This window comes from Patagioenas fasciata, chromosome 29 (genome assembly GCF_037038585.1).
Source record: "Patagioenas fasciata isolate bPatFas1 chromosome 29, bPatFas1.hap1, whole genome shotgun sequence".
Lineage (NCBI taxonomy): Eukaryota > Metazoa > Chordata > Aves > Columbiformes > Columbidae > Patagioenas > Patagioenas fasciata.
Genome location: NC_092548.1, coordinates 5,760,175 through 5,782,926, shown reverse-complemented (window position 1 = coordinate 5,782,926; position 22,752 = coordinate 5,760,175). Strand labels below are relative to the sequence as shown.

General features: G+C 64.2%; 3 protein-coding genes across 3 annotated transcripts; 2 read left to right on the top strand and 1 right to left on the bottom strand.

Moving 5' to 3' along the window:
* Positions 1–3,032: 3,032 nt before the first annotated feature.
* On the bottom strand, positions 3,033–5,269 carry POP7 (POP7 homolog, ribonuclease P/MRP subunit). The gene is made up of 2 exons (XM_071800119.1): positions 5,212–5,269; positions 3,033–3,574 (listed from the first exon to the last, which is right to left on the bottom strand). Exon 2 carries the CDS (start codon positions 3,570–3,572, stop codon positions 3,033–3,035), a length of 540 nt encoding a protein of 179 aa, XP_071656220.1. The 5' UTR covers positions 3,573–3,574; positions 5,212–5,269.
* A 303-nt stretch (positions 5,270–5,572) lies between these two features.
* WRAP53 (WD repeat containing antisense to TP53) lies at positions 5,573–12,489 on the top strand. The gene is made up of 11 exons (XM_065859100.2): positions 5,573–5,750; positions 5,863–5,932; positions 6,078–6,176; positions 6,676–6,778; positions 7,730–7,818; positions 8,491–8,581; positions 9,278–9,410; positions 10,479–10,687; positions 11,171–11,274; positions 11,397–11,540; positions 11,835–12,489. Exons 1-11 carry the CDS (start codon positions 5,729–5,731, stop codon positions 12,259–12,261), a joined length of 1,491 nt encoding a protein of 496 aa, XP_065715172.1. The 5' UTR covers positions 5,573–5,728; the 3' UTR covers positions 12,262–12,489.
* Positions 12,490–13,458: 969 nt separating this feature from the next.
* On the top strand, positions 13,459–20,818 carry EFNB3 (ephrin B3). Its single transcript, XM_065859061.2, has 6 exons — positions 13,459–13,715; positions 18,063–18,136; positions 18,356–18,559; positions 19,578–19,670; positions 20,504–20,536; positions 20,619–20,818. Exons 1-6 carry the CDS (start codon positions 13,615–13,617, stop codon positions 20,816–20,818), a joined length of 705 nt encoding a protein of 234 aa, XP_065715133.1. The 5' UTR covers positions 13,459–13,614.
* Positions 20,819–22,752: the final 1,934 nt, after the last annotated feature.

The window sequence follows — 22,752 nt, the reverse complement described above, 5'->3', positions numbered from 1 at the left end:
TCCAAGTCCTTGGGGACATTGGTGGCCTCAAGTGACTCATCGGTGGCTCATTGGGGACACGTCGTTGGGGACACGTTGGTGACTCATGGGTGACAAGTTGGGGACACATTGGTGGTTCCAAGTCCTTGGGGACGAGTTGGGGACACATTGGTGGTTCCAAGTCCTTGGGGACACATTGGTGGCCCCAGATTGTTGGGGACAAGTTGGTGGTTCCAAGTCCTTGGGGACAAGTTGGGGACAAGTTGGTGGCTCATTGGTGACACACTGGGGACACGTTGGTGGTTCCAAGTCCTTGGTGACACGTTGGGGACACATTGGTGGTTCCAAGTCCTTGGGGACATTGGTGGCCTCAAGTGACTCATTGGTGGCTCATTGGGGACACGTCATTGGGGACACGTTGGTGACTCATGGGTGACAAGTTGGGGACACATTGGTGGTTCCAAGTCCTTGGGGACAAGTTGGGGACACATTGGTGGTTCCAGGTCCTTGGGGACGAGTTGGGGACACATTGGTGGTTCCAGGTCCTTGGGGACACATTGGTGGCCCCAGATTGTTGGGGACAAGTTGGTGGTTCCAAGTCCTTGGGGACAAGTTGGGGACAAGTTGGTGGCTCATTGGTGACACATTGGGGACACGTTGGTGGTTCCAAGTCCTTGGTGACACGTTGGGGACACATTGGTGGTTCCAAGTCCTTGGGGACAAGTTGGGGACACATTGGTGGTTCCAAGTCCTTGGGGACAAGTTGGGGACACATTGGTGGTTCCAGGTCCTTGGGGACACATTGGTGGCCCCAGATTGTTGGGGACAAGTTGGTGGCTCATTGGTGACACATTGGTGGTTCCAAGTCCTTGGGGACATTGGTGGCCTCAAGTGACTCATCGGTGGCTCATTGGGGACACGTCATTGGGGACACGTTGGTGACTCATGGGTGACAAGTTGGGGACACGTTGGTGGTTCCAAGTCCTTGGGGACGAGTTGGTGGCCCCAGATTGTTGGGGACAAGTTGGTGGCTCATTGGTGACACATTGGGGACACATTGGTGGTTCCAAGTCCTTGGGGACATTGGTGGCCTCAAGTGACTCATCGGTGGCTCATTGGGGACACGTCGTTGGGGACACGTTGGTGACTCATGGGTGACAAGTTGGGGACACATTGGTGGTTCCAAGTCCTTGGGGACAAGTTGGGGACACATTGGTGGTTCCAGGTCCTTGGGGACGAGTTGGGGACACATTGGTGGTTCCAGGTCCTTGGGGACACATTGGTGGCCCCAGATTGTTGGGGACAAGTTGGTGGTTCCAAGTCCTTGGGGACAAGTTGGGGACAAGTTGGTGGCTCATTGGTGACACATTGGGGACACGTTGGTGGTTCCAAGTCCTTGGTGACACGTTGGGGACACATTGGTGGTTCCAAGTCCTTGGGGACAAGTTGGGGACACATTGGTGGTTCCAAGTCCTTGGGGACAAGTTGGGGACACATTGGTGGTTCCAGGTCCTTGGGGACACATTGGTGGCCCCAGATTGTTGGGGACAAGTTGGTGGCTCATTGGTGACACATTGGTGGTTCCAAGTCCTTGGGGACATTGGTGGCCTCAAGTGACTCATCGGTGGCTCATTGGGGACACGTCATTGGGGACACGTTGGTGACTCATGGGTGACAAGTTGGGGACACGTTGGTGGTTCCAAGTCCTTGGGGACGAGTTGGTGGCCCCAGATTGTTGGGGACAAGTTGGTGGCTCATGGGTGACACATTGGGGACACATTGATGGTTCCAAGTCCTTGGGGACATTGGTGGCCTCAAGTGACTCATCGGTGGCTCATTGGGGACACGTCATTGGGGACACGTTGGTGACTCATGGGTGACAAGTTGGGGACACATTGGTGGTTCCAAGTCCTTGGGGACAAGTTGGGGACATGTTGGTGGTTCCAAGTCCTTGGGGACAAGTTGGGGACACATTGGTGGTTCCAAGTCCTTGGGGACAAGTTGGGGACACGTTGGTGGTTCCAAGCCCTTGGGGACGAGTTGGTGGTTCCAGGTCCTTGGGGACAAGTTGGTGGCCCCAGATTGTTGGGGACAAGTTGGTGGCTCATTGGTGACACACTGGGGACACGTTGGTGGTTCCAAGTCCTTGGTGACACGTTGGGGACACATTGATGGTTCCAAGTCCTTGGGGACATTGGTGGCCTCAAGTGACTCATTGGTGGCTCATTGGGGACACGTCGTTGGGGACATGTTGGTGACTCATGGGTGACAAGTTGGGGACACATTGGTGCTTCCAAGTCCTTGGGGACGAGTTGGGGACACATTGGTGGTTCCAGGTCCTTGGGGACAAGTTGGGGACACATTGGTGGTTCCAGGTCCTTGGGGACAAGTTGGGGACACATTGGTGGTTCCAGGTCCTTGGGGCCACATTGATGGCCCCAGATCGTTGGGGACACGTTGGTGGCCTCAAGTGACCCATTGGTGGCTCCTTGGGGTCACATTGGGGCCTGGTCAATGGCCATTGGGGACACGCCGGTGTCCCCGGTGTCACCACCAGGGGGCGTTGGGTCACCCCAATGTTGGGGGTGGGGGGAGGGGCTGATATTTTGGGGTGTCCCCTCCCCCCCAAGACCCCAATTCTTGACCCCTCCCCCATTTCGAGGTGACCCCTCCCCCCTTGGCCCCTCCCCCATTTTGAGGTTCCCCCTCGATCCCAACTCTTGGCCCCTCCCCCCTTGGCCCCCTCCCCCATTTCGAGGTGGCCCCTCCCCCATTTTGGGGTGACCCCTCCCCCTTTTGAGGTGACCCCTCCCCCCTTGACCCCTCCCACCCTTGGCCCCTCCCCCATTTCAAGGTGACCCCTCCCCCCTTGGCCCCTCCCCCCTTAACCCCACCCCCATTTCGAGGTGGCCCCTCCCCCATTTCGAGTCGACCCCTCCCCCATCTCGGGGTGGCCCCTCCCCCTTGACCCCTCCCCCCTTGGCCCCTCCCCCATTTCGAGTTGACCCCTCCCCCCTTGGCCCCTCCCCCACTCCGAGGTGACCCCTCCCCCCTCACCCCCACCCCTCCCCCCTGCACACCCGGATGTGAATGGCCGAGTTGTGCCTCAACTTCCCCCCTCCCCCCTCCAGCTCCCCCTCCCCCTCCTCATCCCCCTCCCCCCCATCCCCCTCCCCTTGCCCCTCCCCCCACTTCCGGCGGAGGGGGCGGGGCACGGAGCCCGTGCTGGGCAGGAGCCGCAGCGCCCCCTGGGGGGCCGCGAGCAGCAGCTGCAGCGCCAGGTTAATGGCGCGGGGGGCAGCCAATCCCAGCCCGTGCAGTCGCAGCTCCCGCGTGGCCCCGCCCCTTCCGCTGGAGTCTCCGCCCCTCGCCGTTCCCGCCAGGAGGCGCTGGCAGCGCCGCAGCTGCGCCCGGAAGTCGCTGCGCGTGGTGACGTAAACGTCGGCCGTGCCGGGGGGGGGGGGAGGGGCAAGGTGGGGGGGGTGGGGGGGGTGGCGGTTCCGGTTCCGGTTTGGGGGGGGATGGGGAGGCTGGGGGGTGGGGGAGGGGGGGTCTGGCCCCTCCCCCAGCGCGGCGGGGTCACGTGACGTCATTCCTGGGGGGGGGGAGAAAGGGGGGGGTCAGGGGGGTGGGGGGGGCAAACAGCCCCATAGAGCCCTATAGATCCCCATAGATCCCTATAGAGCCCTATAGACCCCCATAGAGCCCTACAGACCCCCATAGATCCCTATAGATCCCCATAGAGCCCTATAGATCCCCATAGAGCCCTATAGGCCCCTATAGACCCACCATAGATCCTTATAGACCCTTATAGAGCCCTATAGATCCCTATAAACCCCCATAGAACCCTATAGATCCCCATAGATCCCTATAGACCCCTATAGATCCCCATAGAGCGCTATAGACCCACATAAATCCCTATAGATCCCGTATAAAGCCCTATAGATCCCCATAGACCCCTATAGATCCCCATAGATACCCATTGATCCCCCATAGATCCCTATAGACCCCCATAGAGCCCTATAGATCCACACAGACCCCCCCATAGATCCCTGTAGATCCCCCATAGACCCCTACAGACTCCCCCATTGATCCCTACAGACCCCCATAGACCCCCCATAGATCCCTATAGACCCCCCCATAGACCCCTATAGATCCCCCCATTGATCCCCATAGATACCTATAGACCCCCATTGATCCCTATAGATCCACATAGGCCCCCCAATTGATCCTCATAGACCCCCATAGACCCCCCCCACCCCTCATGGATCCCTATAGACCCCCATAGATCCCTATAGACCCCCCCCATTGATCCCCATAGATCCCTATAGAGACCCATTGATGCCTATAGATCCACATAGACCCCCCCAAAGAGCCCTGGAGACCCCCATTGATCCCTACAGACCCCCATTGATCCCTCCCACAGATCCCAATTGATCCCTATAGAGCCACACAGACCCCAATAGATCCCCCATAGATCCCTATAGTTCCCCCATAGGCCCCAACTGATCCCTATAGATCCCCTGTAGATCCCTGTAGATCCCCATTGATCCCTATAGGCCCCCACAGAACCCTATAGATTCCCCACAGGCCCCCCAATTGATACCTATAGATGCCCCCATAGATCCCTATAGATCCCCCCATTGATCCCCGTAGATCCCCCCCAGAGCCCCATAGATCCACCCCCAGGCCCTCATAGGTCCCTGTAGATCCCCATCGATCCCCCATAGTTCCCTATATATCCCCATAGATCCCCCATAGACCCACCCAGAACCCCATGGATCCCTATAGATCCCCCATAGATTCTGGCAGATCCCCCATGGACCCCATATATCCCTATAGATCCCTATAGACCTCCCCATAGATCCCCCAGACCCCCATAGATCCCTATAGATCCCCCATAGATCCCTATAGATCCCTATAGACCCCATACACCGCCACAGATCCCACATAGGCCCCCATAGATCCCTATAGACCGGCCCCATAGATCCCCCAGACCCCCATAGATACTTATAGATCCCCTATAGATTCCTATAGATACCTATAGACCCCATACATCCCTATGGATCCCCAGAGACCCCCATAGATCCCTACAGACCCCCCCATAGATCCCCCAGACCCCCACAGATACCTATAGATTGCCCATAGATGTCCCCATAGACCCCCCCAGACCCCCATGAACCCCATAGATCCCCTATAGATCCCCTATAGAGCCCCCAACCCCCCCCTCACCTCTCCCCTTCTCCTCCTCCAGCCGCCGCTTCCGCTTCCGGCTCCCGGCCCCGCCCCCTCCCCCAGGCCCCGCCCCCTCGTCGCCATGGAAACAGCGCGGGTTCCCAGACGCCGGAACAGCCACACCCCCCCCGAACTCCTCGGTCCTCCCGAACTCCTGGGTCCCCCACGAACTCCTGGGTCCCTCCCCGAACTCCTGGGTCCCCCCGAACTCCTGGGTCCCCCCCCGAACTCTTGGGTCCCCCGGAACTCCTGGGTCCCCCCCGAACTCCTGGGTCCTCCCCGAACTCCTGGGTCCCCATTGAACTCCTGGGTCCCCCCTCCCGAACTCCTGGGTCCCTCCCGAACTCCTGCCCCGCGGCCCCCCACCACCACCCCCGGCAAGACGAGTGGGCGGAGCCACCGCTGACCCCGCCCCCGCAAGGCGGGAAAAGGGGGCGGGGCCAAACAAGAGACGGGGTCCATAAGGACTGGGGAGGGGGCGTGGCCAAGAAAGGGGCGGGGCCTCCCAGCCGTCATGGCGGCGCCCGTGGTGGAAGGTGCGCGTTGCGGGGGAGGGGCGGGAAACCCGGACGCCTGGGTCCCCTGGGAAGGGGGGAGGGGTGTGGGGGGTCCCCTCCCCCCATCCTAACCCCGCCCCTCCCCCCACAGCCCCCCAGGGGGCCCCGAGCCCCCCCGAACCCCCCCCGGAGGAGGCGGCGCCGCCGGAGGAGGCCTGGGGGTGAGTGGGGGAGGGGAAGGGAGGGGGCCCGGACGCCTGGGTCCCGTGGGTTTTGGGGGGGGGGGGGGGTGGTGGTTGGGGGGGGGGGGGGGTGGTGGTTGGGGGTCCCGCACTCCTGGGTCCCCTGACGCCCCTCCCCCCCCAGGCTGCCCCCCCCCGCCCTGGGCCGCCCCCCCCGCCCGCTCTGGGCGGCGCGTGAGGAGTTTTCCCGCCGACCCCAAAACTTCCTGAGGGGCTGCAAGTGGTGAGCGACCCCCCCCGGACGCCTGGGTCCCCCCCGAACGCCTGGGTCCCCCCCGAACGCCTGGGTCCCCCCCGGACGCCTGGGTCCCCCCTGAACGCCTGGGTCTCCCCCCGAACTCCTGGGTCCCCCCCGAACTCCTGGGTCCCTCCCCCGAACTCCTGGGTCCCCCCTCCGTGAACTCCTGGGTCCCCCTTCCCCCGAACTCCTGGGTCCCCCCTCCCGAACTCCTGGGTCCCCCCCTCCCCGAACGCCTGGGTCCTCCCTCCCCCCGAACTCCTGGGTCCGCCCCCCTCCCTCCCCGAACTCCTGGGTCCCTCCTTCATCCCTCCCCCCCTCCCCAAACTCCTGGATCCCCCCCCTGAACTCCTGGGTCCCCCCTGGACGCCTGGGTCCCCTATAGGTGGGGGGGTTGGGCATCCCGGACACCTGGGTCCACTATGGGGGTTGAAATGGGGGTCCCGGATGCCTGGGTCCCTCCCGGACGCCTGGGTCCCCCCAGGGCCCCCGACGGCTCGTGCGTCCTGACCTGCAGCGACGACAACGCCCTGCGCGTGTTCGACCTCCCCCCCCGGCCCCGCCCCGCCGCGCCCCTCCCCCCGCTGGTGAGCACCCAGGGGTGCGGGGGGTGCTATGGGGCACCCATGGGTGCTGGGGGGGTCTATGGGGCACCCATGGGTGCTGGGGGGGTCTATGGGGCACCCAGGGGTGCTGGGGGGCGTTCTATGGGGCACCCAGGGGTGCTGGGAGGGTCTATGGGGCACCCATGGGTGCTGGGGGGCGTTCTATGGGGCACCCATGGGGGGGTTGGGGGCACTCATGGGTGTTGGGGGGGGTCTCTGTGGGGCACCCATGGGTGCTGGGGGGGGTCTATGGGGCACCCAGGGGTGCTGGGGGGGTCTATGGGGCACCCCTGGGTGCGGGGAGGTGTCTATGGGGCACCCATGGGTGCGGGGGGGGGTTTCTATTGGGCACCCATGGGTGCTGGGGGGGGGGCTATGGGGCACCCAGGGGTGCTGGGGGGGGTCTATGGGACACCCATGGATGCGGGGGAGGTGTCTATGGGGCACCCATGGGTGCAGAGAAGGTGTCTATGGGGCACCTATGGGTGCTGGGGGGTGTTCTATGGGGCACCCATGGGGGGGTTGGGGGCACTCTTGGGTGTTGTGGGGGGTCTCTGTGGGGCACCCATGGGTGCTGGGGGGGGTTCTACAGGGCACCCATGGGGTGTTTGGGGGTCGCTATGGGGGAGGTTGGGGGCACCCATGGGTGCTGGGGGGGTCCCTATGGGGGTAATTGGGGGGCACTGGGAGGTCAGGGGTCCATATGGGCACCCATGGGTGCTGGGGGGGGTCTCCATAGGGGGGTTTGGGGGGCTGGGGATGGCTGTGGGGCTCTGGGGGGACCCAGGCGTCCGGGAGGGACCCAGGAGTTCAGGGGGGACCCAGGAGTTCGGGAGGGACCCAGGAGTTCGGGAGGGACCCAGGCGTCCGGGAGGGACCTGGGCATCCGGGAGGGGACCCAGGCATCCGAGGGACCCAGGCGTCCGGGCGCAGGTGCCTGCGCTGCGGGTGCCCGAGGGCGACACCGTCTACGACTTCACCTGGTTCCCCCTGATGGACTCGAACCAGCCCCACACCTGCCTGTGAGCCAACTGGGGGCACTGGGAGGGCACTGGGATGAACTGGGGGGCACTGGGAGGGTGTTAGGGGGCAGTGGGAGGGGTTTGGGGGGCACTGGGAGGCACTGGGAGGGCACTGGGAGGGGGTTGGGGGGCAGTGGGAGGGGACTGGGAGGGTGTTGGGGGGTGTTGGGGGGCACTGGGAGGGGGTTGGGAGGCACTGGGGGGCACTGGGAGGGGGTTGGGGGGCACTGGGGGGCACTGGGAGGGGGTTGGGGGGCGCTGGGAGGGGATTGGGGGGCACTGGGAGGGGATTGGGATGAACTGGGGAGCACTGGGAGGGGACTGGGAGGCACTTGGTGGAGGGGTTGGGATGAACTGGGAGACACCAGGAGGGTGTTGGGGGGCACTGGGATGAACTGGGGGGCACTGGGAGGGTGTTGGGGGGCACTGGGATGAACTGGGGGGCACTGGTTGTCACTGGGGGAGTTCCAGGGGGGTCACTGGATGTCACTGGTTCTTACTGGGATGAACTGGGAGAGCCCGCGGTGTGCGCAGGGGCTCGTGGGAGGGGTTGTGGGGTCACTGGGTGTTACTGGGAGGCACTGGGGGGGGTGTGGGGACTGTACTGGTGTGTACTGGTTTATACTGGTGTGTACTGGTCCTTACTGGTCCTTACTGGTGTGTACTGGGCAGGGTGGCCGCCAGCAGCCGGGACAACCCCATCCATCTCTGGGACGCCTTCGATGGGACCCTGAGGGGCTCGTTCCGCGCCTACAGCCACCTGGTGGGGACCCAGGCGTCCGGGGGGACCCAGGAGTTCGGGGGGGACCCAGGAGTTCGGGGGGGACCCAGGAGTTCAGGGAGAGGACCCAGGAGTTCGGGGGGGGAAGGGACCCAGGTGTTTGGAAGGAGGGGACCCAGGAGTTTGGGAGGGACCCAGGCATCCGGGAGGGACCCAGGAATTTAAGGGGGAGGGGACCCAGGAGTTCGGGGGGGAGGGACCCAGGCGTCCGGGGGGACCCAGGAGTTCAGGGAGGGGACCCAGGAGTTCGGGGGTAGGGACCCAAGTGTTTGGAGGGAGGGGACCCAGGAGTTCGGGAGGGACCCAGGAGTTCAAGGGGGAGGGGACCCAGGAGTTTGGAAGGGACCCAGGCATCCGGGGGAGCCCAGGAGTTCAAGGGGGAGGGGACCCAGGAGTTCGGGGGGACCCAGGAGTTCGGGGGGGGGGAGGGACCCAGGTGTTTGGAGGGAGGGGACCCAGGAGTTTGGGGACCCAGGAGTTCAGGGTGGGGGACCCAGGAGTCCGGGGGACCCAGGCATCCGGGGTTGGCGGGGGGGGTGGTGGAGAGTGGACCCCGCAGTGACATTGGGGGGGGTCCTGGGTTCCTGGGGGTGGGTTGGGGACAGAGGGGACCCCGTGGTGGGGGTCAGAGGTCAGCGGTGCCCCCGGTGACCCCGTGACCCGGGTTGGGGGGGTCAGGATGAACCGGTGGCCCCCCACTCGCTGACCTTTGCCCCCGACGGGCGGCGCCTCCTGGGGGGCTTCAGCGGCTCCGTGCGCCTGTTCCACACCCAGCGCCCCGGCCGGGACAGCCAGGAGCGGCCCCTGCGCGGTGAGGGGCGGGGCCTGCGGCGGAGGGGGCGGGGCTTGGGGCTGAGGGGGTGGGGCCTGGGTGATCTGAGGGGGTGGGGTCTGACGGGGTGGGACTTGGGGGAGTGGGGTCTGAGGGGGTGGAGCTTTGGGGCTGGGGTCTGAGGGGGTGGGGCTTGAGGGGTCTGAGGAGGTGGGGCTTGGGGGGTCTGAGGGGGTGGGGTCTGAGTGGGTGGGGCTTGGGGGGCTGGGGTCTGAGGGGGTGGGACTTGGGGGGGTGGGACTTGGAGGGGTGGGGTCTGGGAGGGTGGGGCTTCAGGTGTTGGGGACTGGGGGGGGCGGGGCTTGTGGGGACTTAGGGGAGTGGGACTTGAGGGGGTGGGACTTGAGGGGTGGGGTCTGAGGGGGTGGGCCTTGAGGGGTGGGGTCTGAGGGGGTGGGGCTTAGGGGGTGGGGTCTGAGGGGGCGGGACTTGGGGAGGTGTGGTCTGACGGGGTGGGGCTTGGGGGGATCTGAGGGGGTGGGGTCTGAGGGGGTGGGACTTGGGGGTGGGACTTAAGGGGGTGGTGTCTGAGGGGGCGGGGCTTGGAGGTGGGGTCTGAGGGGGTGGACTTGGGGGGTCTGAGGGGGTGGGGCTTGGGGGGGTCTGGGAGTGGGGTTTGGGGGGTGGGGTCTGAGTGGGTGGGACTTCGGGTGGGGTTTGGGGGGTGGGGTCTGAGGGGGTGGGACTTGGGAGGGTGGGGCTTGGGGGGGTGGGGACTGAGGGGGTTGGACTTTGGGTGGGGTCTGAGGAGGTGGAGTCTGAGGGGGTGGGGTCTGAGTGGGTGGGACTTGGGTGGGGTCTGAGGGGGTGGGGCTTTGGGGGTCTGTGGGGGTGGGGTCTGAGGGGGTGGGGCTTGGGGTGGGGTCTGGGGGGATGGGGTCTGAGGGGGTGGGGTTTATGTGGGTGGGGTCTAAAGGGGTGGAGCTTGTGTGAGTGGGGCCATAGGGGTGTGGCTTAAGGGTGGGTGGGGTCTTTAGGGGGTGGAGTTTGTGGAGGGGCGTGGCCGGAGGGGGGTGCCCTGACCCCGCCCTCTCTCTCCTCTTGCAGCGGGGGGGCAGGTCCAGCAGGGCCTGATTGGCTGCCTGGCGTGCAGCCCCAGCCAACCATTGCTGGCCTGCGGCTCCTATGGGCGGAGCCTGGGGCTGTACCCGCTGGAGGGGGGCGGGGCCCTGGCGCTCTGGCTCCGCCTCCCGGCCGCGCCCACTCACCTGCGCTTCAGCCCCGATGGGACCCTCCTGTTCGCGGGGGGGCGCAAGGTGGGCGGGGCCTATGGGGTGGGTGGGGCCTAGGGGTGGGCGGAGCCTTTGGGGTGGTGCTGTGGGAGTGGGACCTGGGGGTGATGCTGGGGTGGGTGGGGTCTGTGCGGTGGGCGGGGCATATGGGTTGGGCAGGGCCTATGGGGTGGGTGTGGTCTATGGGGTGGGCGGGGCATATGTGATGGGCGGGGCCTCAGTGGTGTGGGCTGGGGGTGGGGCTTGGGAGCTGGGGGCGTGGCCTTGAGACAGGGGTGGGGGCTCAACCCTGGGGGCGTGGCCAGTGGGGAAGTGGGCGGAGCTTTGAGATGGGGGTGGGGCTTGGGAGCTGGGGTGCAGCCTGAAGGGAGGGGGTGGGCTCTGTAACCAGGGGGTGTGGCTTCTGGGAAGGGGGTGTGGCCACCAAGCAGTGGGTGGGGGCTGTGGGGTGGGCGGGGCTTTCAGGGTGGGGCCGGTGGGTGTGACCCATGGAGGCCCCGCCCCCAGGACACCCACATCCGGTGCTGGGACCTGCGGTTCCCCGAGCGCCCCCTGCTGGCCGTGGAGCGGCGCGTCAGCACCAACCAGCGCGTGACCTTCGACCTCGACCCGTGAGTGCCCCCCCAACCCCCTCCCCGGACGCCTGGGTCCCTTTTTGGCAGGGGTGGGGGGGGTGGGTCGGGCTGCCCGGACGCCTGGGTCCCGCTGACCCCTCCCTTCCCCTCCCCCGCAGGTCGGGTCGGTTCCTGGTGAGCGGTGACACCGACGGCTTTGTCACCGTGTGGGACACGATGTCCCCCCCGGGGCTGGGGGACCCCCCAACGCTGCCCCCCCACCTGCGCTTCCGCGCCCTCAACGACTGCGTCAACGGCACCAGGTACCCCCCGGACGCCTGGGTCCCCTCCCGAACTCCTGGGTCCCTCCCGAACTCCTGGGTCCCCTCCCGAACTCCTGGGTCCCCTCCCGAACTCCTGGGTCCCTCCCAAACTCCTGGGTCCCTCCCGAACTCCTGGGTCCCCTCCCGAACTCCTGGGTCCCTCCCGAACTCCTGGGTCCCCTCCCAGACTCCTGGGTCCCTCCTGAGCTCCTGGGTCCCCTGGGGGTGCTATGGGGTGGGGTGTGGGTATCTCCCGGATGCCTGGGTCCCTCCCGGACGCCTGGGTCCCCGCAGCCTCCACCCCACGCTCCCACTCTTGGCCACGGCCTCGGGGCAGCGGTTGCTCCCCACACCCTGGGACAGCGACGAGGACGAGGGGACAGAGAACGCGCCACCCCCGGGGGGGGACAACCGCCTGCAGCTCTGGTGGTGGGGACCCGACTGTGACACCGACTGTGACGCCGACTGTCACCCCCCTGGGTACACCGGAACCGACTGTCACCCCCCCAGGGACATTGAGTGTGACACCCTTGGGGATACCGAAACCGATTGCCACCCCCTTGGGGACACCGATTGTGAGCCCCTTGGGGACACCGGAACCGATTGTCACCCCCCTGGGGACACTGAGGGTGACACCTTTGGGGACATGGGAGCCGATTGTCACCCCTCCGGTGACACCGAGTGTCACCCCCCTCATTGTGTCCCCACCGAGGGTCACTGACTGTCACCCCCCCCAGGGACATTGAATGTGACACTCTTGGGGACACCAGAACCGATTGTCACCCCCCCGGGGACACTGAATGTGACACCATTGGGGACATGGGATCCGATTGTCACCCCCCCGGGGACACCGGGTGTCACCCCCCGCATTGTGTGTCCCCACCGAGGGTCACTGACTGTCACCGCCCCGGGCACACCGGCTGTTGTAGTACAGGCGTTGTCACTGTCACCGTCTGTCACCCATCTGTGCCCCCTTGCACGCCCCCCCACAACTGGCGTTGCCCCTTTAAGAGCCTCCTGGGGGGGCGGAGCTTGTTTCTCAGCTTCACCCATCACCATGGCAACGGGTGCTGTCACTATGGGGGGGGCTCTGCTGGCCACGCCCACACCCCTTCCTTGGGCCACGCCCCCCGAAAGCCCCGCCCCCAACCCCTGCCATTCACAACCCCCGCCCCCTTTGAAGCCCCACCCACCTTCCCCTTATACCCATCCAGCCCCAACCCCCCAAATCTGAAACCCCGCCTCCTGCAAGCCCCGCCCCTTTAAAGCCACACCCACCATCCCCTATTCTCCCCCATCCATCCCCCCTGTTCCCAAGCCCCGCCCACCCTCCCATTCTCACCAATCCGGCACCGCCCCCAACCCCGCCCACGAATCCCCCGGCGCTTCCCAAGCCCCGCCCACCCCTCCCATTCTCAGCAATCCAGCACTGCTCTCACCGCCCCCCCCCCAATCCCCCTGCTGTTTCCAAGCCCCGCCCCCCTTGTTCCCGCCCCCTGGCAGTCGGCACCACCCACCACCCCCCATTCCCCAAACCACGCCCCTTTAAAGCCCCGCCCACCATCCCCTATTCTCCCCCATCCATCCCCCCTGTTCCCAAGCCCCGCCCACCCCCCCATTCTCACCCATCCTGCCCCGCCCCCAGCCCCACCCACGAATCCCCCGGCGCTTCCCAAGCCCCACCCACCCCCCCATTCTCACCCATCCTGCCCCGCCCCCAGCCCCGCCCACCAATCCCCCCGCCGCTCCCAAGCCCCGCCCACCACCTCCGATGTTCCCCCCATCCAACCCCACTGTTCCCAAACCCCGCCCACCCCCCCATTCTCACCCATCCGGCCCCGCCCCCAGCCCCGCCCCCCAATCCCCACCGCTGTTCCCAAACCCCGCCCACCCCCCCCATTCTCACCAATCCGGCCCCGCCCCCAGCCCCGCCCACCAATCCCCCCGCCGCTCCCAAGCCCCGCCCCCCTTGGCCCCGCCCCCTGGCGGTCGGCGCCGCAGCCGCGGGGGGTGGATCGGTCGGTCCGTCTGTCGGTCCGTCTGTCGGTCCGTCTGTCGGTCCGTCTGTCGCGACATGGGGTGGTGGCGCTGGGTGGCGCTGCTGGTGGCCGCGTTGGGGGCGGGGGCGGCGGCGCTGAGCTTGGAACCCGTGGTTTGGCACACGGGGAACCGGCGGTGAGTTTGGGGGGGTCGGGGGGGTTTTGGGGCTCTGGGGGGATTGGGGGGTTTAGGGGGGTCTGAGGGCTTTTGGGGGGCAGGGGGGGTTTAGGGGGTTTTGGGGGTCTGGGGGAGATTTGGGGTTGGGGGGGGTTTGGGGGTCTGGGGGGGTTTAGGGAGGGGTTGGGGGGTGTGAGGGGATTTGGGGGTGGGGGGGGTTGGGGGTTTTAGGGGGGTTTCTGGGGGTTTGGGGGGTGTGAGGGGGTTTGGGGGTTTAGGAGGGTTTGGGAGGGTTGGGGGGTCTGAGGGGTTTAGGGGGATTTGGGGGGTCAGGGGGTCTGGGGGGTTTAGGAGGATTTGGGGGGGTTGGGGGGTATGAGGGGATTTGGAGGTGGGGGGGTTAGGGGGGTCTGGGGGGGTTTGGGGGTTTAGGGGGGTTTGGGAGGGTCTGGGGGGTTTTGGGGGGGTCAGGGTTTGGGGGTGGGGGGGGTCTGAGGGGATTTGGGGGTTGGAGGGGTCTGGGGGGTTTAGGGGGGGTTGGGGGGTTGAGAGGAATTGGGGGGACCTGGGTGGGTCTGGGGGTCGTGTGGGGACAGTGGGAGTGACACCGTGTGTGTGTGTGACATTGTGTGTGTGTGTGTGACACTGGGGGTGTGACACTGGGGGTGTGTGTGTGACACTGGGGGTGTGACACAGTGTGTGACACTTTGTGTGTGTGTGTGACATTGTGTGTGTGACACTGTGTGTATGTGTGTGACACTGGGGGTGACACCGTGTGTGTGTGTGTGACATTGTGTGTAACTGTGTGAGTGTGACACTGTGTGTGTGTATGTGTGACATTGTGTGTATGTGTGTGACACTGGGGGTGTGTGTGTGACACGGTGTGTGACACTTTGTGTGTGTGTGTGACATTGTGTGTGTGACACTGTGTGTATGTGTGTGACACTGGGGGTGACACCGTGTGTGTGTGTGTGACATTGTGTGTAACTGTGTGAGTGTGACACTGTGTGTGTGTATGTGTGACATTGTGTGTATGTGTGTGACACTGGGGGTGTGTGTGTGACACGGTGTGTGACACTTTGTGTGTGTGTGTGACATTGTGTGTGTGACACTGTGTGTATGTGTGTGACACTGGGGGTAACACCGTGTGTGTGTGTGTGACATTGTGTGTAACTGTGTGAGTGTGACACTGGGGGGGTGTGTGTGACATTGTGTGTAACTGTGTGTGACACTGTGTGTGTGTGTGACGTTGTGTGACACTGTGTGTGTGTGACACTGTGTGTGTGACTGTGTGTGTGTGTGACATTGTGTGTGTGTGTGTGTGACACTGTGTGTGTGTGTGACACTGTGTGTGTGTGTGTGACATTGTGTGTGTGTGTGACACTGTGTGTGTGACACTGGGGGTGACACCGTGTGTGTGTGTGTGACACTGTGTGTAACTGTGTGAGTGTGACACTGGGGGGGTGTGTGTGACATTGTGTGTGTGACATTGTGTGTAACTGTGTGTGTGTGTGTAACACTGTGTGTGACGCTGGGGGTGACACCGTGTGTGTGTGTGTGTGTGACACTGTGTGTGTGACACTGTGGGTGTGTGTGACACTGTGTGTAAGTGTGTGACACGGGGGGGTGTGTGTGACATCGTGTGTATGTGTGTGACACTGTGTGTGTGACACTGGGGGTGACACCGTGTGTGTGTGTGAGACACTGGGGGTGACACCGTGTGTGTGCGTGTGACACTGTGTGTGTGACACCGTGTGCGAGTGACATCGTGCACGTGACACTGTGTGTAGCTCTGTGCATGTGTGTGTGTGACACTGGGGGTGACACCGTGTGTGACACCACGCGTGTGACACTGTGTGCGTGTGTGCGTGACATTGTGTGCGTGACATTGTGTGCGTGACGTGGTGTGTGTGACAATGTGCGAGTGACACGGTGCGTATGTGTAATGACACCCTCACTGTGTGTGTGTGACACCATACAAGTGACCCTGTGTGTGTGAGTGTGTCAGGGTGTGCGTTGGGGGGTGTGAGTGTGTCAGGGGGTGTGCGTTGGTGCGAATGTGTTAGGGGGTGTTGGGTGTTGTGTGTCGGGTGTGAGTGCGTCAGGGTGTGTGTGTTGGGGTGAGTGTGTCAGGGCTGTTTGTGCTGTTGTATCTAGTGGTGTATTTGGGGGGTGTGTAAGAGGCTGTTGAGTGTGTCAGGGTGTGCGTTGGGGGGTGTGAGTGTGTCAGGGGGTGTGCGTTGGTGTGAATGTGTTAGGGGGTGTTGGGTGTTGTGTGTCGGGTGTGAGTGTGTCAGGGGGTGTGTTGGGTGTGCATGTTGGGGGGTGTGAGTGTGTCAGGGTGTTTGTGCTGTTGTGTGTGTTGGTCGGTGTATTTGGGGGTGTGCAAGGGACTGTTGAGTGTGTCAGGGTGTGTGTGTTGGGGTGTGAGTGTGTCAGGGTTTGTGCTGTTGTATCTATTGGTGTGTTCGGGGGGTGTGTAAGGGACTGTTGAGTGTGTCAGGGGGTATGTTGGGGTGTTTGTGTCAGGGTGTGTGTGTTGGTGTGAGTATGTGAGAGGGGGTGTGTGTGTATGTTGGGGTGTGTGTGAGTGTGTAAGAGGCTGTTGAGTGTGTCAGGGTGTGTGTGTTGGGGTGAGTGTGTCAGGGTGTTCGTGCTGTTGTATCTATTGGTCGGTGTATTCGGGGGGTGTGTCAGAGGCTGTTGAGTGTGTCAGGGGGTGTTGGTGTGTGTGCGGGTGTTGGGCACCTGTACAGGGGTGTGAGTGTGTCAGGGGGTGTGTTGGGGTGTGCATGTTGGGGGGTGTGAGTGTGTCAGGGTGTTTGTGCTGTTGTGTGTGTTGGTCGGTGTATTCGGGGGGTGTGTAAGGGACTGTTGAGTGTGTCAGGGTGTGTGTGTGAGTGTGTCAGTGTTTGGGGGTTGGGGGTGTGTGTAAGAGGCTGTTGAGTGTGTCAGGGTGTGTGCTGGGTGTGAACGGGGGGGTGAGTGTGTCAGGGTGTGTGTGTTTGGGTTGTTGTGTCTATGGGTGGTTGGTGTATTCGGGGGTGTGTAAGAGGCTGTTGAGTGCGTGCGGGTGTTGGTGCCTGGTGGGGGGGTGTGAGTGTGTCAGGGTGTGTGTGTCAGTGCGAGTGTGCAAGAGCATCCGCGTGTGTGTGTGTCTGTTGGGGTTTGGTGTGTTCGGGGGGGTGTAAGAGGCTGTTGAGTGTGTCAGGGGGTGTGTTGGGGTGTGAGTGTGTCAGGGTGTTTGTGCTGTTGTATCTATTGGTGTATTTGGGGGGTGTGTAAGAGGCTGTTGAGTGTGTCAGGGGGTGTGTTGGGGTGTGTGTGTATGTTGGGGTGAGTGTGAGTGTGTCAGGGTGTGTGTGCTGTTGTGTTGGTGTGGTCAGGGGTGTGCAAGAGGCTGTTGAGTGTTGAGGGGGGTGTTGGTGCCTGTTGGGGGGTGTGAGTGTGTCCGGGTGTGTGAGTGTGTGTGTGTGTGTCAGAGGGTGTTGGGGTGTGTGTGAGTGTGAGTGTGTGTGTGTCTGTTAGGGTGTGAGTGTGTCAGGGTGGGTGTGTTGATGTGAGTGTGTTGGGGTGTTGGTGCTGTTGTGTGTGTTGGTCGGTGTATTCGGGGGGTGTGTAAGGGACTGTTGAGTGTGTCAGGGGGTGTGTGTTGATGTGAGTGTGTCAGGGGGTGTTGTGTGTCGGGTGTGAGTGTGTCAGGGGGTGTGTTGGGTGTGTGTTGGTGTCAGGGGGTGTTGTGTGTGCATCGGGGGTTGTGCGAGTGTGCGAGAGGCTGTTGAGTGTGTGTGAGCGTGTGTTGGGGTGACACACACACGGTGACACAGCCACAGCCCCCGGACGCCTGGGTCCCTTTTTTGGAGAGGGGGGGAAGGGGGGTGTCGTGGTTCCCGGACGCCTGGGTCCCTTTTTTGGGGGGGGGTTGGGCAGCAGATCCCTGTTACTGTGGCAACGCTGGCGCCACCGCTGCCCCTCCCCCATCCCGAACGCCTGGGTCCCCCCGAGGGGGGGTGAGGGGGGAGGGGAGGTGTCTGCAGGGGGACCCAGGCGTCCGGGAGACCCCCAAAAGGGACCCAGGCGTCCGGGCATCCCCATAACAGGGTCCAGGAGACCCCCCAAAAGGGACCCAGGCGTCCGGGCATCCCCATAACAGGGTCCAAGAGACCCCCCAAAAGGGACCCAGGCGTCCGGGCACCCCCATAACAGGGTCCAGGAGGCCCCCCCAAAAGGACCCAGGCGTCCGGGCACCCCCATAACAGGGTCCAAGAGACCCCCCCAAAAGGCACCCATGCCTCCAACACCCCCCCCCATTCAGAGGACCCAGGCGTCCGGGCTCCCCTGACCCCCCTCCCCCTCTGTCCGCAGGTTCGGTGCCGCGGGGGGGTACGTTCTGTACCCCCAGCTTGGGGACCGCCTGGACCTGGTGTGCCCGGGAGGGGGCGTGGCCTCGGCGGGGGGCGTGGCCTCCCCGGGCGGTGCGGTGGCCAGCGCGGGGGGCGTGGCTTCAAGCGCGGGGGGCGTGGCGTCCACGGGGGGCGCATCCAGTGCGGGGGGCGTGGCGTCCCCAGGGGGCGTGTCCGACGCGGGGGGTGCGTCCAGCGCGGGGGGCGTGGCGTCCCCCGGGGGCGTGTCCGGCGCGGGGGGCGTGGCGTCGCCAGGGGGCGTGTCCCGGTACGAGTGGTACAAGCTGTACCTGGTGGGCGGGGCGCATGCGCGGAGCTGCCGCGTGCCCGCGGGCCCCGCCCCCCTGCTGACGTGCGACCGGCCCCAGCGCGAGCTGCGCGTCACCATCAAGTTCCAGGAGTTCAGCCCCAACCTCTGGGGGCACGAGTTCCGGCGCATGCGCGACTATTACATCATCAGTGAGTGACGTCACGGGGGGCGGGGCTGGGGGGGGTGATGGTAGCGAAGGGGGGGGTTGGTGGGGTGAGGGCATAGGGGCTCCCATGTGATGTCATCAAGGGGGGTGATGTCATCATGGGGTGGTGATGTCATCGTGGGGTGGTGATGTCATCATGGGATGGTGATGTCGTGGGATGGTGATGTCATCGTGGGGTGGTGATGTCATCAGGAGGGGTGGTGATACCGTGGGGTGTTATCATGGGATGGTGATGTCATCAGGGGCGGTGATGTCATCAGGGGTTGGTGATGTCATCAGGGGGGTGGTGTCATGGGTGATGTCATCAGGGTGGTGATGTCATCAGAGTGGTGGTGATGTCATTGGGAGTGGTGATGTCATCATGGGGTGGTGATGTCATCAGAGGAGGTGGTGTCATGGGTGATGTCATCAGGGTGGTGGTGATGTCATCAGGGTGGTGACGTTATGGGGTGGTGATGTCATCAGAGGGATAGTGATGTCATCAGGCGCTATGGTGATGTCATCAGAGCGATGGTGATGTCACGGAGTGGTGATGTCATGGGGTGGTGATGTCATCAGAGGGGTGGCGGTGATGTCACCAGGAGCAATGGTGATGTCATCAGAGGGATGGTGATGTAATGGGGTGGTGATGTCATCAGGGTAGTGATGTCATGGGTGATGTCACGGGGTGGTGATGTCATGAAGAGTGGTGATGTCATTGGGGGCTGGTGATGTCACGGGACAATGACGTCATCAAGTTGGTGATGTCGTTGCCACTGGTGATGTCATGGGGTGGTGATGTCATCAAAGGGGTGGTGATGTCATGGGGTGATGACGTCACCCTGGGGGACGGGTGGTGATTGGGGGGCACTGCAGGGACTGCCGCGTGATGTCATCGCGGGCAGTGACATCATCAGGGTGACATCAGGGGGAGGCGTCACTGGGGCGATGACATCACGGGGGGAGGGGGCGTGGCCTCGGGGGGTGTGATGATGTCATCGCTGACGTCACTGTCCCCGCAGCCACCTCGGACGGGACCCCAGAGGGGCTGGAGAACCGGGAGGGCGGGGCCTGCAGGACCCGCGCCATGAGGGTGACGCTGCGCGTGGGGCAGCGTGAGTGGGCGCGCCTGGGTCCCCTGGGGCACGCCTGGGTCCCTTGAGGGGGTTGGGGCACGCCTGGGTCCCCTGGGGCACGCCTGGGTCCCTTGAGGGGGTTGGGGCACGCCTGGGTCCCCTGGGGCACGCCTGGGTCCCTTGAGGGGGTTGGGCATGCCTGGGTCCCCTGGGGCACGCCTGGGTCCCTTGAGGGGGTTGGGGCACGCCTGGGTCCCCTGGGGCACGCCTGGGTCCCTTGAGGGGGTTGGGCATGCCTGGGTCCCCTGGGGCACGCCTGGGTCCCTTGAGGGGGTTGGGGCACGCCTGCGTCCCCTGGGGCATGCCTGGGTCCCTTGCGGGGGTTGGGGCACACCTGGGTCCCCTGGGGCACGCCTGGGTCCCTTGTGGGGGTTGGGGCACGCCTGGGTCCCCTGGGGCATGCCTGGGTCCCTTGGGGGGGGTTGGGGCACACCTGGGTCCCTTGGGGTATGCCTGAGTCCCTTGAGGGGGTTGGGGCACGCCTGGGTCCCTTGGGGCATTCCTGGGTTCCCGGGGGGGGTTGGGGCATGCCTGGGTCCCTTGGGGCATTCCTGGGTCCATTGGGGTATGCCTGGCTCCCTTGGGGGTATTGGGGTCCCTGGGGCACTCCTGGGTCCCGTAAGGGGGAATTGGGGCACGCCTGGGTCCCTTGGGGCACGCCTGGGTCCCTTGGGGAGATTTGGGGCATTTCTGGGTCCTTGGGGCACTCCTGGGTCCCTGGGGTACTCCTGGGTCCCATGAGGGGTAGTTGGGGCACTCCTGGGTCCCTGGGGCACTCCTGGGTCCCCTCACTCCCCCTCCCCTCCCCCCAGGTCCGGGGTCTCCGCTGGAGCAGGAGGGGGCAGGTAAGGGGGGGGGGGAGGGGGGAGGGGGCAGGGCCCGGACGCCTGGGTCCCCCCCTGACTCTCCCCTCCCCCTCCCCCTCAGGCGCAGCCAATCAGACGAGCCCCCCCGGGCCGGGCCCGCCCCCTGCACGTGATTGGCTGCTGGGTGGGGCGGGGGGCGGGGCCGCGGCGCTGCTGGCGCTGCTGGGGGGCGGGGCCTGGTGGGGGAGGAGGCGCCGCCCCCCCCGGCCCCGCCCCCCCGGCCCCGCCCCCCCCGCTCCCCCCGCCTATTCCAAGGTGTGAGGGGGGAGGGGCCGGGGAGGCTCCGCCCCCCCGAGCGCCGGGCAGGAAGGGGATTGGACCCTGATGCTGGCGGGGGGCGGGGCTTGGCTGGGGGGCGTGTCCAGAGACAAGGGGGCGTGTCCTCATGAGGGGGCGTGGCCGAGCCCAGGGGGCGGGGCTTCCCCGGCTTTGAGGCGGCTCCCCTGGGGGAGTGGGCGGGGCTTGGAGTCCCTGCCGTTCTATTGGCTGCTGGGAAGCCCCGCCCATGCGCTGGAGGGCGGGGCCATTGTGGCCACGCCCCCCTCTCGGGGAGGGGCTATGGAGCAAGATGGCCGCTGCCTGCTGAAGGGACAGGAAGTGACGTCATGGAATGGACCAAACTTCCTGCTCTGGAGGGAGACGGAGAGCCGGGACTTCCTGTGTGGGGCCTGGAGAGATTGGACTTCCTGTCTGCCCCGGAAGTGATGCCCGAGACTTCCTGTGCAGGCCAGGGAAGAGGCGGGACTTCCTGTTTGTAGCTGGGACTTCCTGTGTGGCGCTGCCGGAGTGGGCGGGACTTCCGGTTCCGGGAGGGGCGGGGCTCGGGGGGCATTTCCTGTCAGCCCGCTGCTGCCAATTAGAGAGTTTTGTGCCCTTGGCTCCGCCCACTTGGACGTCAATCAACGCGAGGGGGCGGGGCTTGCGGGGGCGGGGCCTCCGGGACCCCTGGGTCCCCTGGGGGGGACTTTGGGGCCAGAGCCGCAGTTTTGGGGCCAAAAGCGGCTTTTTGGGGGCTGAATTCGCACTTTTTGGGTCCAAATCCCCAAACTTTGGTCCCAAACCCTCAGTTTTGGCCCCAAATCCTCAATTTTTGGTCCCAAATCCCCATTTTTTGGGTCTAAACCCTCAATTTTTGGGTCCAAATCCTCGTTTTTGGGTCCCAAACCCTCAATTTTTGGTCCCAAAACCTCAAATTTTGGGTCCAAATCCCCAAATTTTGGTCCTAAATCCCCATTTTTGGGTCCCAAACCCTCAAATTTTGGTCCCAAATCCTCAATTTTGGGGTCCAAATCCTCAATTTTTGGTCCTGAATCCTCAAATTTTGGTCCCAAATCCCCATTTTTTGGTCCCAAATCCCCATTTTTTGGGTCCAAACCCTCAATTTTTGGTCCCAAATCCTCATTTTTGGGTCCAAACCCTCAGTTTTGGGTCCCAAACCCTCAATTTTTGGTCCTGAATCCTCAAATTTTGGTCCCAAACCCTCAGTTTTGGGTCCAAATCCCCAAATTTTGGTCCCAAATCCCCAATTTTGGGTCTAAACCCTCAATTTTTGGTCCCAAATCCTCAATTTTGGGGTCCAAACCCTCATTTTTGGGTCCCAAACCCTCAAGTTTTGGTCCCAAACCCTCATTATTTGGTCCCAAATCCTCATTTTTTGGGTCCAAATCCTCAAATTTTGGTCCCAAATCCCCATGTTTTGGTCCCAAACCCTCAGTTTTTGCTCCCAACCCCTCATCTTCAGCTCCAAATCCCCACATTTTGGGCATTTTTGGCCCTCAACCGTCCCTTTAAGACCCAAGCGGCCCCTATTTAGTGTAAAAAGCCTCATTTTGGGGCTCCAGGCTCCATTTCCCGGCCCCAACCGCTGCTTTTTGGGGTGAAAAGCGGGGATTTCGGGGCCGTTTCCTCCCTTCCGGGGCCTCAACCTTCGCCCCGCCCCCCCCGTTGCCATGGGAACCGCCGGGCGCGCCCTGCCCGTGACGTCACGGCGGCGCCAGCCAATGGCGGCGCGGCTCGGGGGTTGTTGCTGGGGGGGAAGGCGGGTCACGTGGGGGGCTCGTGCGCGCTGCTCCCCCCCCCCCCTCCTCCCGCCCCCCCCTTCCCCGAGGTCACGTGGGGGCGCCGGTTACTGTGGGCGCACGTGCAGCCCCGCGCGCTGCCGCCGGGGGGGCGGGGCTTGGGGGGACACGCCCACC